Source organism: Ovis canadensis, chromosome 9 (genome assembly GCF_042477335.2).
Source record: "Ovis canadensis isolate MfBH-ARS-UI-01 breed Bighorn chromosome 9, ARS-UI_OviCan_v2, whole genome shotgun sequence".
NCBI lineage: Eukaryota > Metazoa > Chordata > Mammalia > Artiodactyla > Bovidae > Ovis > Ovis canadensis.
This window is the reverse complement of record NC_091253.1, coordinates 24080612-24100505: the sequence shown is the minus strand read 5'-3', so window position 1 is coordinate 24100505 and position 19894 is coordinate 24080612. Positions and strand designations below refer to the sequence as shown.

At 56.9% G+C, this 19894-nt stretch overlaps 1 protein-coding gene across 1 annotated transcript in view; it reads left to right on the top strand.

Moving 5' to 3' along the window:
- Positions 1-56: 56 nt before the first annotated feature.
- The window catches only part of IQANK1 (IQ motif and ankyrin repeat containing 1), a 24411-nt gene continuing 4573 nt past the window's right edge, over positions 57-19894 (top strand). Inside the window, exons 1-7 of the mRNA XM_069599815.1 lie at positions 57-114; positions 1578-1726; positions 4989-5078; positions 14277-14410; positions 14523-14687; positions 14763-14954; positions 15031-15156. Of these exons, the coding sequence (XP_069455916.1) occupies positions 1651-1726; positions 4989-5078; positions 14277-14410; positions 14523-14687; positions 14763-14954; positions 15031-15156 (783 nt within the window). The 5' untranslated portion in view covers positions 57-114; positions 1578-1650. The remainder of the gene's footprint in view (positions 115-1577; positions 1727-4988; positions 5079-14276; positions 14411-14522; positions 14688-14762; positions 14955-15030; positions 15157-19894) is intronic.

The window sequence follows — 19894 nt, the reverse complement described above, 5'->3', positions numbered from 1 at the left end:
CCGGAAGTCGGGGTGACTCGGAAGTTCCGGCTAGTCGCTAGGAAACGGGCCAGCCCGACGCGGGGGGCGGTGCTTCTGGCCTTGCCTACGAGTTGGGGGAGGCAGGTGAAGCAGGTGAGACCTTGAGGGCGGCGCCGAGCCCTGGGCGGGGCAGGGCCTGGGGGCCTGTGAGCACAGAGTGCCCCCCACCACACCAGGACAGCCCCACCCCCGCACACTCTGATGCCCACAGGTATCCGGGACCCTACACGCGTATAGGAGACCCACTGCACACCGGGGACACTTCCCCACGCCAGTCCCTTCCCCGCACTGGCACACCCACACACATGTAGCACACACCTGTGGACAGGGACTGTACAGGCACGTAGGGACCTGCACACACAAGGGACTCCACACACACACACACTGACCCCCGCTTACATGGGACCCCCCCCCCCCCCCCCCCCCCCCCCCGCTCCCGATGCACATAGAAACCCAGGTCCATACAGGACCCTACAAGCACATGGAGGCCTGCACCTGCTGTACTTAGGCGCACGCCCGCGTCCACGCATACAGGACGCTCTGCTACACAGACTCTGCACACAAGCAGGGCCATCCCCCACAGAACCCTACAACATACAGGCACCTATATGAGCACCCAGAGTCCCTCAGAAACTGGGGGCCCTGCAAGTCCCTGAGCCCCGCACACTCCCGCCACACTTGTGTGCAGGCACTCATACACACACTCCCTTCCTTAGCTGCCCCAGCCCCCCAGCCTCCCCCACAAACACTTCAGATTCCTCCTCAGAACCCCAGTTCCCCATCAGACCCTCTCTGAGGGGCCCTTACACGACGCAGGCCCTGCCCAGCCCTCGACCATTTGCCCAAGCCCATGGCAGCACCTGCCGCTGCCCTCCCACCTCAAGCTCTCTCCCTCCCCCGCCACAGTGCCCATCCATCTTTCAGCCCGTCTCCAGTCACTTTCTCCCAACTTTCAGGGTCATTCCCAGTTGCATTTGCTCCTTCCCCAAACGCTCAGTGACATCCACGGTGGGAACACAGGTGTGCGCTCAGGCAGCACCCAGGCAGCAGTGCTGCAGGGGAGGGGGCAGCGACACAGCCTGGGGCAGGGGAGGCCCCCCTGGGGAAATGAATCTGGTGGTCAGCCGAGTAGGCCAGGGAGAGAGGTGTTGTTCCTGGGCCCCGACAACACCTCCTATCAAGGCCAAGACGAGAGAGGGGTGGGGTGTTGGGGGAGGGCTGGGGGCAGTGTGGGCACAGAGGCTTCTGCAAGGCCAGGTCGTCTCAGGCTGCTGTTTAGGACAAAGTTGGCTCAGCCCAGTGGTCTGAAGCTGGGAGATGGGTACCAGACATCAATCCTGGGGTAAGGATGGGTGAGCCAGGCTGAGGGGGCAGGGACGTGAGGGCAAGGGGGATAAGCTGTGGCCAGATGTTCTTGCCAAGCATTCCCACCCAAGCTACTGGGCACACATAAGCCAAGAACCAGGGGCAGGTGGGGGGACAAGGAAGCCGGCAGGAAGCTACATTGGGGGTGATCCTGTGTTCCCCAGTTCGGCACCTGCTGTCTGTTCCTGCAGGTCCATGTGATGCTGTCCCCACTGTCTCTGCCACTCTGAGCACACCCTCCTGACCTTCCCCTCACCCAGGAGAATGAGCAGTAAGAAGGGGGCACTCAGAGCTGCGCCAGGGAAGTCCTTCCCTAGAGCCAAGGCACGGGCCCCTGCCGGTGAGTGTGACCCCTCTGACCTCCAGCCTGGCTCAGACTCTGACTTGCGACACCTGCTGTGCAGCGCCGCCCAGGAGCCTTCCCTGAGACAGAGGAGTCAGAGCTCAGATGTCCCTTCAAGATTCTGACCCTGGGACTGTACCCCTGGGGTTGGGGTCCCGAGGACAGTGTTCACAGCATAACTTTAGGACACGTGGAGACAGGCAGCAGGCCTGTGGGGACTGAATATAGGTTCTGAAACAGCAGGGCTTCAACCCACGGTGGGGACTCTCAGACGGTGTGTGGTCCCCTCTGGCCCTCTTCACCACCGAGGCCCTGCTGTGCTTTTCCTTGGCTGCTGCTCCCTCAGGCCATGCTCTCTTTAGCCACTTCCAGGCTGAAAGGTGACAGCTTGCCCTTGGCTCAGTCCCGCCATGGGCTAGGCAGGGCATCTCCTCCCATGTCTACCCTGACCCACAGTCACTCTTCTCTGAATCCCATTTCTTCTGTCACAGCACTCATCTGAGTTCTTTGCTAGGCTGCCAACACCTTCTAGGCTGCGGCTAGGGGTCCTCCCCACGCACAGGCCTGTACTGGGGTTTGTGCTTGGTAGGGGAGCCCCACACCCTGTTCCCCAGCTGCAGCCCCACTGCTTGAGCGGGCCTGGACCCCAGAGGCCTCCCAGATCCCCAGACCTGGCAGGATGGTAGTGCCCACTCTTCCTCGCCAAGCTGGGTTAGACCCTAGCTCCCCAAAATAGCCCCAGCTGCGTCTGAGGCAGCAGTGCTCCTGGAATGAGGATGATGGCTCAGGTGGCTTCCGCCATCTCATCTCAAGCCCTGGGAACAGGCTCTGCAATAAACAGCAGGCCGGGCAGGTGGCCAGGAAGCTGTGTCAGGCGGGGGAGGGGATGCTGGTCCTGCCTGCTGACTGTCCAGCTGGGCTCGGGACCCGGCCCTCACCCCACATGTCCCAAACGCTGTGCTGGACAGTTCCTGCCCCGGCCCACCGGGCCAGGATGCCTGGGTGCTCTGCAGAGACACGTCTGCCTCAGTTTCCCTGAACAGTCCCCGCCTGGGCTCCCTCTGCCTTCTAGCATCGGGCCAGCCTGGGAGGGCTTCCTGTTGAGTGGTCCTTGCAGTGCCCCGTGCAGTGGGCACCACCCTCACTTTGGGCCACAGATGTGCCATGGGTGTTGCCACGGTCGCCACACCCCCGGGATGGTTAGCCTCCTCCACCCCAGTTCCCTCCAGGCCTTACCGGGTCTTGGGTCTGCAGCGCCTCAAGGCCCTCGCTGCGGAGCTGCTCCAGGGCCAGGGCTAGCTCCAGCCCCTCCACGCGCACCCAGGCCTGCTGCTCCTGGAGCTGCTGCAGCCACAGCTGCTCCTCCTGCCACAGCCGCATGTGCAGCTGGGCCTGCCGACGCCGGTCCTCCAGCAGCAGCTGCTCCTGGGCCAAGCACAGCTCGACCTCGTGGAGCCTCAGCAGCTCCGGGCCCAGGCCTGGCACCAGGCCGCCCACCCCGTAGCCCTCCATGTCCGCAGCGGGCACCAGCACCAGCTCGGACCCCACAGCAGCGGCCTGCTCCGGCCTCTCGGCTCCCTGTGGCCGCTCTGGTCTGGCCACCTTGGGGTGCCCCCGGGGAGCCAGCTTGCTGCTGGTCACGTGCCCTGCGGGGGCCACCCCCGCCTCGTCCCCCAGGCAGCCTGGGGCGGGGGGCGGGGGCCTGGCCTCAGGGCCCTGCTGCCCCGTGGCCTTCTTTGCCCTGCCCGCCCTCCTGGGCCGGGGTTTGCGAGCTCTACTTCGTTTGCCAGACATGCCCCCAATCTGGCGCCTGTTTTACCAGGTGTCTGCTCCTCGGGGGCCCCGACTCATCTGCTGGCCAGCCTCGGTCAGGCGGGCCCAGGGGGCTCCCCTGAGAGGCCACGGTGGGCCCTCCGCTCCTGCGGCCCCTCGTGTCTGCCCTTCCCCTGGGCTGGCACCCCGGCTGAGGCGCTGACCCGGGCTCTGTCTGTGGGCCTCACAGACCCACTCCGCGGGCTGGGCCACGCCAGGGAGTTTATAGGGACTTGGCGGCGCGGTTGCTCACCCGGCGCGAGGCTGACTAACGCGCTGACACGGCGCAGGGCTGCTGGGGCACAGGCCTCTTCGGCCAGACTGGGAGGGAGACTGAGAGAAACCGGAGGAGGCGACTCGGCAGCCAGACTGCAGGCTGTGTGTCGGGACGCGTCTGGTCCTGCCTTGGGCGGGCACCAGTGCCCCCCCACCCCGTCCCACCCCGTCCTCCCCTGCTCCCGGGAAACTCCAGCTGCAGCCCACAGGGCTCGGAGCCGCGACCCGGGCAGCGCCAACCATCCAGGCAGGGTGCTTACTGGTTACAGACTGCTCTAACCTGACTGCCACAGGAGCCCCTGGCCCCAGCCCCCAGCCAGTATGGGGGGAGAAGCCCACCTGGCGGGCGCGGGGAGCTGTGGGGGACGGGGCGTCCTGTGCAGTTGATGGACCCACTGCCCCCTCTGAGGGAGACTTCCACTGGGGGCCGGGGGCGGGGTGGGGGTGGGAGGGTGGCGTGGGCAGGGACTGGTGGAAGAGACTGGACGTTGGAAGGCCCAGATAGCATTTAGTGGACTGACGTGGGGCAGTAAGGAAGAGGCCGGCCTGCCCTGAGCTGCCCTGAGCTGCCCTGAGCTCGTGAGGACGTCCTGATTGGGGGTCCGGCGGTTCTGCCCAAAGGGGCCAGCCTCTGGATCCCTGGGGACGGCTGTGGGGGAGGCACGCAGGGCCAGCCTGCCTGGCGGCGTCCCCCCGCTTCCTGGTGGGAGGGGGCCCCACGCACGGCTCCTCCCCGTCATTTCCCCAGCCCGGGGCCGCTGACTCACACCCACGCCCAGGGCCCCATCCCAGCCGGCTCCGTCACACTGGCTGAACTGGTTTGCCTGGCCCAGCCCCGCCGGCTGCACCCTTCTCGCTCAGACCTTGCCCCAGAGGCCTCGCGAGTATGTAGATGGAGGCACAGAGCGGGAGTAGCGTCGGGGCACGGGAAGTGGCACCGGGCGGGTGCAGTGTTAGGGGTGGGGTAGGGCGGGCGTCGAGTCCTGCGGTGGCTTCGCCACACCTGGGCTCCGGGCCTGGAGCTCAGCCCACGTACGGGCGGGCCTGGTCGCCGACGCCCCCTTGTGGCCGCGGCCCGGCCCTGGTCGCCTCGCGATGAGGCTGCGGGCGGCCGCTTCTCCGGGGCCGAGCTCACACCCACACCCACCCCACTGACCGCCCCCTCCCCCAGGGAAACCCGGAGAGAGCCGCCAGCCTCAGAGGGAGACCGGCCCGCAGGCCACGGGGCGCGCAACCGCCGAGCGCCCGGAGGCCCCTGCAGGTGAGAACCCACGCTCCCCAGTGCGCTCTCGGGCCGGGGGCTGGACACGGCACCGTCCCCGTGTGTGCACGCCCCGCGAACGCGTGAGCTGGGGTGCGCCTGCGGGGCGGCCTCGCGGGGCCCCTCTCTCGTACGCCTGCAACTCCAACGACTCCTCCGGAGGCGGGACCTCCTCCGCCCTGGCAGAGCGTCCCTGGGGTCAGGGTGCACGCCCTCAGTCCCAGGCCTCAGTCATGGTCTCTTGGCAGTGGCCTCTAGAGCAGAATCTCTAGGAAAAGTTTCCTCCTGCGGCCCAGACCCGCATTCAGGCGCACCCACCTGATGGGTGTCCTCAATCTCTAGGGCACTTCCAAGTTGCACACCGTCGAGGCCCTTGCCTCGCGTGTCTGCCGTCTGGTTCTGCTCCCTGGCAAGCCTGTGCCCGTGGCCAGCTCCCTGCCCCCACATCCCTTGCCGCCCCCTCCCCCACGCCCTGCCGGCTGACTCTGGCTCTGAACTGGCCCCTCCAGTCTCCTCCATGTCGCGGCCACCAGCAGCCAGTCTCTCCTGCAAGTGTGGTCCTCCCCGGGTGGCTCTGGCCTCACCCCCAGATAGACTCCCAGCACTGCCAGTCACCTTGGTTTCCCCCCGGACTGTGAAAGGGCCAGGATGAGGAGCCTGACCTTGTCCTGAGGACAGGGCCAGACCGCAGAAGGCTTGCAGAGCCCTGACTGTTGGTTTCATAGAAGTTTTAATGCCCAACCTATGTACTGGAAGAATGTCCAGTGGCAGGAGATGGGGGCGTGGAGAGCGGCAGAAATGAGAGGCAGCGGAGCGTCAGGCAGGCTGGGCCCCGGGAGCCCTGCCCGGTGGCGCTGCTGCTGCGCTCCCCCGGCTGCTCCACCAAGCGCTGTCTCCAGGGGTTTTGTCCTGCTGTCCCTTCCTCAAGACCCAGGCACCTGGTGAGAAGCCCAGTCTGCCCTTAGGTCCTGCTCCCGTTCTCAGGCACTGGAGGGACTGGTGTCTGCCCCCTCCTTGTGAGTTTCTGTAGTGGGAAGTGGGCTCTACTGAATTTTCCAGAACGGAAACCAGCCTCACAAGGTCAGGGTTTCGAGCCTTCAACAGGTCGGTCCACCCCTGTCTGAGGCCGTGCCCCATGGACCTGGAGTAACACAAGACCTGCCGTTGCTTCACCTCTTTCTGCAGGAGGCGGGTCCCCCACTTAGGCAGGGCAGGTGCCAGGACCACGGATGTGTTATTGGTCTGCAGGCACAGCCTTGAACCAGAGGACAGGCGCAACTGCAGAGCCTAGACTTCAGCCTGTACAATCGGGGTCCCCTCACAGTGGAGGTGTCACGCAGGACTGCTCTGCTCCGGGCTGGGCGGCCAGAAGTGCACGTGCCCCCAACCCCCACCTTCTGCGGCCGTGCTCACGTGTCTGGGAGCCTCGGCTCCCTGCAGTGGGTACCCTTCCAGCGTGTTCACACTCTGGTCTGTTCCAAGAAGCCCCTTGCCCCAGAGAGAATCTGGCTTCCTATCACCACCCACATTTCTGACAATCTGTCCAAATTGTCAGCTTGAGTGCACGAGTTGATGTCACAACGGTTATTCGGCAGGTCAGTAGCCAGTCTAGATCGGTCTTGACAAGAGGGGCACGTGCTGCCAGTCTGCCCGCACACCTTCCTCAGGCCTGCCCACCATTGTTCCAGACTTGTTCATTTCAGGCTCACGATGCACTGGCTAAGCCCTTCCCATTGTCCTGGAGTCGTTTACGTGCACACCGCAGGCCACTCTCCCTGCCGTGAACCGGGTACCCCTGGGAGATTCTCTCCTCCACTGGGACCTCCCGAGAGGAGCTGTGAGGCGGCAGCGGACAGTCTGAGGGGCGCCTCCATGTGGACTGAGCTCTGTGGATCAAGCCAGAGTCCCCTGTCCACCTCCAGGAGCCCTGTTGCGCGGCAGAGAGGAGTGCCTCGGGATGTGTTCCTTTCTGTCCTGAAGGACTGCTGCGTGTGCCCAGCGCCGCAAGTCCCAGAGCCAGGACCCCGGCTCAGGGTGGGGACTCAGGCTGCTTGTTCTCTGGAGCCCTGGCTGGACTCCAGGCTCCACCAGGGCCCTCCCCATCCCAGAGCTGTTCTCCAGATCCAGAACCATGTTCTCAGGGGAGGCACAGCCTTGCTCTGGAGCCTGAAGTCTGTGCTGTGGCTCTCCCACTGGGTCCCACCCGGCCTCCTCCTCCCCACGAGTATACAGCTTCAGCTCGTCAGACCTGCCAGCCAGCCAGCATGGCAGCACATGCTTCCACCAGAACCCCTGGGCTTGACTGTTAGCCTCCTGGGCCTCCTTGGACACGGGTGCTATCCCCAGAGATAGCATGAGCTGCACTGAAGCCTTGAGAGGCCTGCCAAGCTCTGAGCCCCTTGATGGAAGGAGGTCCGAGGCATAACAGCTTAGCTCTTACCTTTAAGGTATCCTGGCATGTCCCAGATCTGCAAACTCTAAACTCTTCATTAGTGTGGGTTAGTCTCCCATCCTCTGGCGCTGCCTGGATCCGTGAGTTGTCGGGATGACGTGGGTTTCTGTGCTAGTTCCCTGTAGCTTCTGTAACAACAGTTAATGCACTTTTAATGTCTCAACACAGCACAGATGTACTGTCTTGCAGTTCTGTGGGTGAGAAGGCTGACCTGGGCCTCACTGGACTAAAATCAAGGTGCTCCCTGCACGCTCTAGAGGAGGATCTGTCCTTTGTCCTCGAGCTCCCTGCAGGCGCCCGCATTCCTTGGCTCATGGCTGCTCCCTCCCTGTCCAGAATCAGCAGCCTCTTCCGAAGTCCCAGCTCTTCTGCGTCTTCTCCTGCACCTTCTTTGATGACCCGGCTGGCTTCCTGTCTTCAGGTCAGCTGACAGTGGCCCTAGTTCTGCCTCCAGTCTTTACGGCCTGTGCCATGTAACACAGCGTGTTCACAGACCCCCGGGAACAAGACGGGCGTCGTCAGGGGCTGCCATCTTGCCCGCCGAGAGTAATGTGGTCCTGAGGCAAGGCAGAGAGGGCCTGCTGCTTGGCATGGACAGGAGAGCACCACGGGCCAGGCGCTGCCACACACCGGGTGCCCGAGGCCCAGGGTAGCCGACTGGCCCATCGTCTGTACGCATTGCCTTCATCCATCTTCTCCCTCCATTGTTTGTTTCTTGCAGAGGCCAGACAAGTGAATTTAGCGGAGATGTGATGGACACTGCCACAACTGACTTCCTCAGGTCTTTGGGTTTTTAATTTAGGCTTTATTCTTTGAGAGCAGCATTGAGGGAAAGGCACGGAGATTCGCATAGACGCCCAGCCCGCCACACATGCATGGCCTCTCCCATTATCAGCGCCCCCACTTACACTGCTGACAGCTGACGAGCCTCACGGACACACCACAGTTCACATTAGGGTCTACTTTCGGTGTTGTACATCCTGTGGGTTTGGACAAATGTTAATGACATGTACACATCATTGTGCCATCACCCGGAGGATTTTCACTGCCCTAGAGTTCCCCCATGTTCTGTCTGTTCCTCACACCCCCTTCCATCCCTCACCACCACCAGTCTTGTTATTGTCTCCATAGTTTTGCCTTTTCCAGGACGTCAGATACTTGGAATCATACAGTATTATAGCCTTTGTGGATTGTTTTTTTCCACTGAGTAATATGCATTTAAGCTCATTTCAGTTCAGTTGCTCAGGCGTGTCCGACTCTTTGAGACCCCATGGACTGCAGCACGCCAGGCCTCCCTGTCCATCACCAACTCCTGGAGTTTACCCAAACTCATGTCCATTGAGTCGGTGATGCCATCCAACCATCTCATCCTCTGTCGTCCCCTTCTCCTCCCACCTTCAATCTTTCCCAGCATCAGGGTCTTTTTCACATGAGTCAGTTCTTTGCATCAGGTGGCCAAAGTATTGGAGTTGCAGCTTCAGCATCAGTCCTTCCAGTGAATACTCAGGATTGATTTCCTTTAGGATGGACTGGTTGGATCGCCTTACAGTCCAAGGGACTCTCAAGAGTCTTCTCCAAAGCCAGAGTTCAAACGCATCAATTCTTCGGTGCTCAGCTTTCTTTATAGTTCAACTCTCACATCCATACATGACTCCTGGAAAAACCATAGCTTTGACTAGATGGACCTTTGTTGGCAAAGTAATATCTCTGGTTTTCAATATGCTATCTAGGTTGGTCATAACTTTTCTTCCAAGGAGCAAGTGTCTTTTAATTTCATGGCTGCAGTCACCATCTGCAGTGATTTTGGAGCCCCCCAAAATAAAGTCTGTCACTATTTCCATTGTTTCCCCATCTATTTGCCAGGAAGTGACGGGACCAGATGCCATGATCTTGGTTTTCTGAATGTTGAGTTTTGAGCCAACTTTTTCTTATGCCATTATCTTCATTACCTCCACCATAGTTTGGCCTCAGGTCAAATAACAGGGAGGGACCATCAACAGGAAATTGGATTAAAGATTTACTGAGCATGGCCCCACCCATCAGAACAAGACCCAGATTCCTCCTCAGTCAGTCTCTCCCATCAGGAAGCTTCCATAAGCCTCTTATCAATCTGATCACATGGACCACAGCCTTGTCTAACTCAATGAAACTATGATCCATGCCGTGTAGGGCCAACCAAGACGGACGGGTCATGGTGGAGAGTTCTAACAAAACCTGGTCCACTGGAGAAGGGAATGGCAAACCACTTCAGTATTCTTGCCTTGGAAACTCCATGAACAGTATGAATATGCATTTAAGGTTCCCCATAAGTGCATATTACTGAGTGAAGGAGCCGGGGTCCTCACTCCAGAACTTGAGGCATCAGGCACACAGCGGTTCTTCAGGACAGAAAGGAGCACATCCAGCCGCACTCCTCTGTGCCACACGACGGCCTTCCTGGGGGTGGCGGGGGCTGCAGCTCTCCACCCACCGCGCTCAGTCTGCAGGGAGGTACCTCTTGTGTTTTTCTGTGTCTTGAGAGCTCACTTCCTTTTAGGGCTCCATTGTCTGGATGAACCACAGTTTACCCACTCACCTACTGAAGGACATCATGGTTGTGTCTAGGTTTTAGCAATTATAATAAATCTGCTGTAAATATCCACGTGCAGGATTTGATGTGAGCATAAGATTTCAGTTCCTTTCAGTAAATACCAGGGAGCACAGTTGTTAAATTATTAGAGTATGTTTAGTTTTATAAGAAACTGCCTAAGTGTCTTCCAAAGCAGCTGCAGCCTCCTGCACTCCCACCAGCGCTGACCGCACGTTCCCCTGCTCCGCATCCTCGCCAGCACCTGGTGTCAGAGTGCCTGCTTCTGGCTCCTTTAATAGGCCTGCAGAGGTATCCCCCTCTTGTTTTAGTTTGCATTTCCTGCTGACAGGTGATGTAGAGCATCTCTCATATGCTTTCTGTGCCAACAGTATCGGTTCTTTGGTGAGGTGTCTGTTCAGCTCTTTGGCCCATTTTAAAATCAGGTTGTTCTCTTACTGTTAGGTCTTAAGAGTTCTTTGTATATTTCAGATTACAGTCCTTTATCAGATGTGTCTTTTGCAAACATTTCTCCCAGACTGTGTTTAGTAGAGAAGAAAATTTTCATTTTAATGAAGTCCAGTTTATCAGTTGTTTCATTAATTGTGCTTCTGGTGTTGTACCGAAAAAGTCATTGCAAGGTCATCTGGGTTTTCTCCTCTGTTACCTTCTAGAAATCAGTTTTGTGGGGGTTTTCGTTTGTTTGGTTTGATTGTAAGACATATGGGATCTCAGTAACCCAACCCAGGATTGAACCCAGGTTGCATCAGTGAAAGCCCAGAATCCTAACCACTAGGCCACCAGGGAGTGCTCCAGTTTTGTTTCCCATTCAGGTCTGTGATCCATCTTGAGTTGATTTCCATGAAGGGTGTAAGATCTGTGTCCAGATTCACTTTCTTGCGTGTGGACGCCCAGGTGTTCCAGCAACATCTATTAAAGAGACCATCTTGGCTTCACCCATTGCCTTTGCCCCTTTGTCAAAGGTCAGCTGACTGTATTTATAGGGGTCTCTCACGTCTTTGGTGCTGGTATTAGCCTCTTCAGTTCCTCCAGGAAATTGTTCTATTTTGATCACGGTCCTGGTGGGAACGGAGTTTCTCAAGCTCCCCTCTGGCTCTTGCTACGGTAACAGCTCTGCTGGTCAAGAAGCCAGTGTGAGCATTCTGCCAGCAGCCAAGTGACCCTGTCCCAGATGGACCTGGGAATGGACTGGGGCCAAACTGCTGCCTGTCCCTCAGCCTTCGCTCTGAAAACAGGACCATAATGATGTGGCAGTGCACCTCCGCCTCCCCCCAGGCAGCAGTGTCAGTTCAGATATCATGTCTATAGGCCTCAAAAAGTCTATTCCCGTTTCCCCAGGGCACCGTTGACCCTGACAGAGGCCACCAACTCCTCCGGGGCTGGCAAGGGAATGCCAGCCTGGGGAGAGCTCTTGGAGAGGCTTTGCAGGGCCTCCACCAAGGGCGTCTGGCATTCTCTCCCAGCAGCTGTGAGTCTTTGACCTTGACTTTTGTCTGAAAAGTGGGTGAAAGACTGGTGGCTGATGTCCGATTTCGGGTGGATGGAGCCTGCCCTGCCTCTCGCCCTGGGGTTTCTGCATCCTGACTGTCCCCCTGACTGCTGCCTATGGCGATAGCCTCCTGGCCCCACAGTCCACTGCTGTTGCTCAGCCTCTTCGGTTCTGGGCTCCCATCTCCCATTGACCTGAGGACAGCCCACTGGCCTCCCAGCACCAGCCCAGCCTGCAGAGGGTGAGGTCACGGGTGTTTCTCATTGTTTGATGCAGGGCTCTCCTCTGAACCCTCACAGGGGGAGGCTTAAACAAATAAGCGTTGTTGGGCCGCTGTGGGTCTCTTCCCGGAGCCCACCTGCACCTCCCTGCTCCATCTGCTCAGCCCCTGACGCTCCTTACTGGCCTGGGTGCAGCAAACGGGGCTTCGGGCGAGGTCATCATGATTCAGAAAGACCGCTCCCGGCGGGCAAGGCGGAAGGAGGCGTCCTGGCGCGCATGGCCGGCTGCGGGAGCCGGCAGGTGTGGCCGCTGCCCGGCAGCGCCAGAGCAGAGGGGCGTCGAGCAGGCGGGCGGCGCTGCGCTGCCGCCGCCTCCCGCGCCCCCTGCTGGCGGGATAAACGGAGCGTCCGCAGGGCCTGCATCTCTGGGCGTCCAGGCCCGGGGCTGGCGGCCTCCGCACACGCTGCCTCCGCACGCGTGTGAGCTCCCTCCGCGCAGTGCGGGGGTCGTCCGCTTTGCCTGCCCGCAGGTCCTTCTGCCATAGAGCGGCCGTGTCTCAGCTCGTGGTCTTTGTGAATCAGGAATCCAGGCACAGCTCGGCCAGTGTCTTCTGGGCGTGATAAGCCCCACTTTGACCAGTGGACACGGCAGTGTTTGGGGGCCCTGGAAACTGGTTCAGAACCAGAGCTTAGGCCCCAGTGTCTGCCTGCTGTCCTTCCTCCAGGGCCTGGTAACCCTAGTCAGTGGACCGGGGCCTCTGGGAGGCTGGAAGGCAGATCTGTGCACACCGACGTGGGTCTTGGGCCCTGTCCTGAAGGGACGCTGGCTTCCCTTTCAGCCGCAGGTGCGAATTTGATTCACTGTGATTTCTGCGCTTCTCACCCCGTTACTGGCATCTCATGTCTCTCCCACGGCTAGGGAGCTGGGTGCCAGGTCAAGGACAGAAACGCGACCAAGTATACTGCGTGCACGTGTCGCTAGGGTCTGTTTCCTGGCACCTTCTGGTGCCTGTCAGAGTGTTTATTTTAAAAATATTTATTTATTTGGCTGCGCTCATTTGCTGACTTCTACATTTGATGTCTATAAAATGTCCCAGGAGAGCACAGTTGGATTTATTTCCTACTTGGGTGCTTGAATAACGTTTTCCTTAAGGGCCAGCAACTTAAATAGGACGTATCCGATGCCAGCTGTTCTGCTCCCTGGTGTATTCTTTGTCCTTTTTGTCTTAAGATTCATTTCAGAAAATTTTGCGTGTTTTATCTCTAAATACTTTCCCCATCACTAGACTCCACATTCCAGAGACACTAAGTCATTGTCCTCACTGTGCCCTCACCTGCGTGCCCGACTCTGCACCACGCGGGCTTGGTTTCTGGCTGCTCTTGCTGTAGTTGTTGGCCTGCAGAACTGAGAATTGTCTTCCATCTTTTCTGTGATGACTCTAAAATCTGTCTCCTCGTTCCGTTTTTTCCCTCTTGTCTTTGATCCCTTGAATTTCTGTTTTTATTGAGCTCCTCCCCAGCTTGCGGTGCCTGTGGAGAGCAGGCTCCTCTGCTTGTTTTCCCCAGTCTCCTGAATGCCGCATCGTCTGGCAGCACGAGTACACCTTCTCCCTGCCCTTTCCTTCACGCTAAGCCTGGCAGCTGGGTCCGCTGCTCCTCTGCTCTCTTAGTTCTTGCTCAACCAAGAACACAGGTTGAGCAGTTACTCTCAGGACTCACCGGTTCTATTACTGGACTGTTGCAAAGCCCTGTAGAGTGTGACTGCCATCACCCCATTTAGAGAAAGGGATCCTGAGGCACAGAGAGGTTAGGCGGTCACACACCACAGGGTCAGAGAGTGGCAGGTGGGTGTGAATGCCTCTTCTAGTTCTAGCGCTGGGACCCTCCGCTGTGGCCGAGTGTGCCACCTGGCTCCAGGCTGAGTGCGGGGCCAATGGATCACAGGTCCCAGGGGCTCCCTCTTCCGAGCTCCAGTGCACTTGTGGTTGAGATCACCCACTTCAGCCCTGTCGGCCCTGGCTCTGGGTGTGGCCGCCTGAATTTGGAAGGGGTCCTTCTGGCTTTCAGAGGGAGGGAGTCTTTGAGGATCAACAGTAACTTCTCGATCTTGCTTGGGTTTCTCACCACCATCTCCACATGTCTTCCCAAGCTGCGGGCTCAGAGGGTGTTTGCAGGGTCGCAGCTGTGTCTGGGATGGGGAAGGACAGGCTTTGTGCCAGATATCTGGCTCAGCCTTATTTGCTCTCTGCCGCTGGATTACTCTGGTTTGGTCGTGTGTGTGTGTATTTTAGAACATTTTGGATCCTTTGGTCTGGTCGGGAGGGATTTTGCCTACTCCACTTGCCTTGTTAACCTGGAGCTCTGGCACACCTGGTGTTGGCCCCGCAGCTGCGAGGATCGCCGCGTGGAGGGGAGTCCTGGGATCCATAAGCCCTCTCCCCACTAGCAGGGCCAACCGCGGAGGACCGAGCAGCCACCGTCATCCAGTGTGCCTTCCGGAAACTCCTGGCGAGAAAGGAACTGGCCCGCCGTCAGCAGGAGCTCCAGGACTACCAGGAGCTGATGGAGAAGCTGCAGAGGGAGGTGAGGTCAGGTGGGGCTGGGGGCGGGGCCACAGGGCCGCGGGGCGGGAACTGTAGGGCTAGTCGGGGGTGGGACGCAGGGCTGAGCTATGATCTCACTGGACCTCCCACAGGCCTTCGTGGCCCAGGTTCGGCGCGAGCAGGAGGCGGCCCGGCGGCGGCAGGAAGAAGCGGCTGCGGCCGAGCGGAGGCGGCAGGAGGAGCGGCTGCGCGGGGCGCGCCTGCTGGAGGCGGCCTTCGACGGGAACCTGGGCGAGATCCAGGCGGTCCTGCGGGAGGTGGGCGGCGGGGCGGCGGGGCGGCGGGGCGGAGGGTCCTGAGCTTGGGGCGCCGCTGACCGCCACCTGGCGCAGGTGGACGAGCTGCTGACCCGCGAGGGCATGGGTTGCGACGCGGCGGGAATGGTGCGGCGGCTGCAGCGGCGCTTGGCCCTGGTGGACTTTGAGGACAGTGGCGGGAACACGCCACTGTCCGAGGCGGCGGCAGGCGGGCAATCCCTGGCCATCCAGCTGCTGGCCGAGCAGGGCGCCAGTCCCAACAGCAAGGTGGGTACCGGGGCCCTCGAGGGCTGGGGGTCGCGCCTCGCCATGGCGGGCCCTGCTCAGCCAGCGTGTCCCGCAGGGCGCCTTCGGCCGGACCCCGCTGTACCGAGCGGCCTTTGGGGGCCACCTGGAAGCCGTGGAGGTGCTTCTGAAGCTCGGAGCTGACCCCCGGGTATATGCGGACGACGGGAGCACACCCGAGCAGGTGTGCGAAGGGGGGCAGAACCCCGCGGGACGCTCGCTCCCCCTCTCCCAAAGCTGTCAGGAGCCTGGTAGCGCTCCAGGCTGGGTCCTGACCTTCCTGGACCCAGCAGGCCCTCTCCCTACCTAAGTCCTCGCTGTGAGCCTTCCCGGGAACGCGCCATCAAGACCACAGCTTCCGGCTTCCGCGGTCCTCCTCTGGCCAGGGTTCTTCTCTTCTCCCCGGACCCTCAGTCCACCTTAGAAATACTGTTTCCAAGGAAGATGGGGAAACAGTAAGGCTCCTGGGGGCAGCGTGGGGGCTCAGGGATTGAGGGCAGCATTCGGCCTGCCCATCTGGACCCTCACCCTCAGAATTTCCCCGTTTCTGAGAAAATTGATCCCTAAACCCCTTCTCCAGGTGCCTCGGTCTGGCAGCTCCTCCCTGGCATCTGGAAACAGCACCAATGGGCCTTTTCCCAGGCCCTCGGCTGGAGACCGGGGGCGGTGGGGCTGGATTTCTCCCGAGTCCTGGAGGCCTGGTCAGATAGGTAGCCCAGGACCTCTGGGAACAGCTGTGAAAGCGGGTCAGCCAGTGCCACCACCTTCTTTAGTGAGTTTGAGTGGAATCTCAAGCCCCGCCCCCGAGCCGCAAGCCCCGCCCCCGGTCCTGCGCCAGGGTTGCCCTTTGTCCTTTCCTCTGCCCTTCTCCGCTCTTTGATAAGCAACAGAACAAGTTTTAAAAGACCAGCAGAGACTTTGGTTTCAAACTACTGCTTCCATGCTAGACGAAGGAACAATAGTGAGGCCAGGAGGACGGAAGGACCTGGCCACAGCCTCAGGGTCGCTGGAGTGAGGAGTGCACAGGGAGGCCCACCCCTCAGATGCTGGTGCCCTGGTGGGCCCGGGGCTGAGGGCTGGAGAAGTGTGCAGGCTGAGGGGTGTTGAGGAGGACGTGGAACCCACTGGTGCCTGAGTTTGGGGGAGGGGTGCAGGGGGTACTGAGAGGAGCAGCACACAGCTGGGCAGTGGGGAGCCCTCTGGCTGTTGGGAGAACAGGGACAGTCTCTTTAAGAGGTGGTGCTGGAGCAATTGGACGTCCACAGGCGAAGGAATGAACCTCGACCTAAACCTTGCACCCTATAAAGAGACTAACCCAAAGTGGATTGTGGATTTAAATGCAAAACGTAAACTCTAAAACGTATAGACGAGCACAAGAGAAAATCTTTGGGAAAGATTTCTTAAACAAAAAGCACAGTCAGTCTATAAAAGAAAAATACCTTGACAAATTGAGCTTCCTCAAAATGTAAAACTTTTGCTCTGCTGAAGCCCCTGTTAAGTGGATGAAAAGCCACAGAGAAGGAGAAAACCCCATACAGACCACACATCTGATCAGTTCAGTTCAGTCGCTCAGTCGTGTCTGACTCTTTGCGACCCCATGAATTGCAGCACGCCAGGCCTCCCTGTCCATCACCAACTCCCAGAGTTCACTCAGATTCATGTCCATCGAGTCAGTGATGCCATCCAGCCATCTCATCCTCTGTCGTCCCCTTCTCCTCCTGCCCCCAATCCCTCCCAGCATCACAGTCTTTTCCAGTGAGTCAACTCTACATGAGGTGGCCAGAGTACTGGAGTTTCAGCTTTAGCATCATTCCTTCCAAAGAAATCCCAGGGTTGATCTCCTTCAGAATGGACTGGTTGGATCTCCTCGCAGTCCAAGGGACTCTCAAGAGTCTTCTCCAACACCACAGTTCAGAAGCATCAAGGACCTGTGTTTACAATGTTTATCAACTCTCAAAACTCAATAGTAAGTCATACATCCAGTGGCTGATGTATGCACATAACTGATTCGCTTTTGCTGTACACCTGGAACTACCACAACACTGTAAGGCCACTATACTGTAATAAGAATTTTAATGAGAGTTCCAGAGGTGTGTAGGGCACCTTTGGGGATCCAGGGAATACGAAGTGAGGAAATGCCTCGAGGCTGGGTCAGAGCACCCGTCAGGATGGAAGGAGGGAGTACCTAGACTGTCTCCGCCAGCCTGGGCAGGAGCTCTCACAGCGTTTGCAGCCCTGGGTGGGGTACTTGGAAGGACCTTGCCTCAGTCGTGAGGATGAATGCTGCTCTGGTACAGCCTCACCAATCTTAAGGCGAGTCCCAAAGGATAAAACTTCCCAGGTAATTTAACTGCATGCCAAAATTCAAGAATATGTATGGAGATACAACATAAACAGCTCTTAACAAGACACAATGCACGTTGTCTAGCACCAATTAAAGATACTGGGCATACAAAGGTGCAGGAAAATATGGCCATGAGAAACCTTGGCCAGTCAAGGCAAACGCACTGACGTGAATGTCAGAGTTAGTGTGAAAGGCTTGTAAACAGCTATTGTGACTGTATTCCAGATGCTCAAAAAATTGAATAGAGAATGGAAGACATAAAAGACTTAAATTCTAGAGGTAAAAATGACAGTGTCTGAGATAAGAAACAGAAAGCTATGGATGAGATTAATGTCAACTTAGAACAGAGGTAAAGGTTAGCGAATTTGAGGCTTACAAAATAGAAACTACTACAAGTACTAACACTCAAGAGAGAGCAGTTCTTCCAAATGGCGAGAATCCATGAGCTGTGGGACAGTTTCAGGAGGCCTACTGTGTATGTAATTAGAGTCTCCAAAGGAGAGAAGAAACAGAAAAACATATATACTTGAAGAAATAATAACCTTAAGGTTTCCAAATGTGATGAAAGGTATAAACCGTACTCCTCAAATCTCAAGAAACAGGAAGGAAAATCAGGCTAAGGCACAATGTGATAAAATTTCTCAAGGCCAGTGATAAAGCAATCTTAAAAGCAGCCAGAGGGAAAAAGACATAGACAGGAAAACAAAGATAAGGATTATGGCAGACTTCTTGTTGGAAAGAGTGGAAGTGAGGAGAGAGTGGGGCAGTGTCTTTAATGGTACTGAGGAAGGAAACACATCTTGTCAACCTTGAATGCGATACTCACTGCAAATATCTTTCATAACTGAAGGCAAAATAAAAGACATACCTTTGCAGACACACAAAAGCTGAAAGACTCAATCACCAGTGGACTCACACTATAAGAAACATCAGAGGAAGCCGTACCAATAGAAGGGATGCCGGATGGAAATATGGATCCACTCAAAAGAGTGAGGAACACTAGAAAGGGTAACTACACAGGTAAATATATGAGATATTGCCTTATTATTTAAACTTACTGAGAATGTAGTTGAAACAAAAAATAGCAGCATGTGTCATGTGGTTTTATCACACATGGAGGTACACATACTGAAAACTGCACAGATTATTGTTGTTTGGTTCAATTGTGTGACACAAATATAAAGGCTGGCAAGGGGAAATGAAACCTACTGTGGAAGGTTCTTGTATGTGAAGTGGTACAATATCATTTAAAGGCAGACCATCATAAGTTACAGGTATATGTATGCTGGAAGCCCTAAAGCAACTACTAAATATCAATAGAGTTATAGAGCAAAAAAAGAGGAAAAGGAAAATAATACTAGAACCAGTAGAAAACAGTAGCAAAGGGTAATTTAAAACTCAACCATATCAATAGCTTCATTAAGTGTAGAAGGTCAAAAGACCCCAATTAAAAGGCAGATTGTCTTTTGGATTAAAACAAAAATCCAACTATAGCGACTTGCTGGTGGTCCAGTGGTTGAGAATCCACCTTCCAATGCAGGGGATGCAGGTTTGATCCCTCGTCAGGGAGCCAAGATCCCATGTGCAGAGGAGGAGAGCAGCTGCCGACCCCGCTTCAGCGCCTGTGAGCCACAGCCAGAGGCGGCCGCACCGCAACAGAGGGCTCCGTGCCAGGCTAAAGACCCAGTACAGCCAAATGAGTACATGTTTCTTAAAAATTCAACAGTATTCTGCCATAAGAAACAAACTTCAAAGACACAAATAGGAGAAAATTAAAAGGACAGGACAAATGTGCTGGGATAACACTAAGTAAAGAGAGCTGAAATGAATATATTAACATCAGAAGAAGTAGATTTCAGAACAGAGAGTATTACTGGGAAGAAAAGAATCATTTCATAAGGACAGAGGATTCATCAAGAGGACAAAAGAATCCTGAATGTTTTTTGCAGCTGTACATGAAGCAAAACCTGAGAGAACGACAAGAAATAAATCCACAGTCATAGTAGCAGATTTCAGCATCCCTACCTCAGCAACTGGTGAAACAAGTAGAGAAGTCAGTAACGCGGTGGTTTAGTCGCTAAGTCGTGCTCGACTCTTGTGACCCTATGGACTGTAGCCCGCTAGCTTCCTCTGCCCATGGGATTTTCCAGGCAAGAATACTGGAGTGGGTTGCCATTTCCTTCTCCAGGAGATCTTCCGAACCCAGGAATCGAACCTGGGTGTCCTGCACTGCAGGCGGATTCTTTACGACTGAGCCACAAGGGAAGCCGCCTTGTAGAACTGAGTGACCTCAGCCACGAGCTGTGCCTCTGGCCGCCATCCCTTCATCCCTCATCTGTCCCGCTATCATTGTTTTCATAAATTTATCCACTCAATCCAATCATTCTTCCCTGAAGTGGATTTACTGTTTCATCAGTTCACACCTTTTCTTATTAGCTTATGAGTCATTTATTAATAAACTTGCTGGTCTGGCTACTAGCTACTGTATCTGTGTCACCATTCCTACCGCCTTCAGCCATCCTCATTTATTCATGTGTTTAACTATCAGTTCACACAGCTATCCATCCATCCATTCACA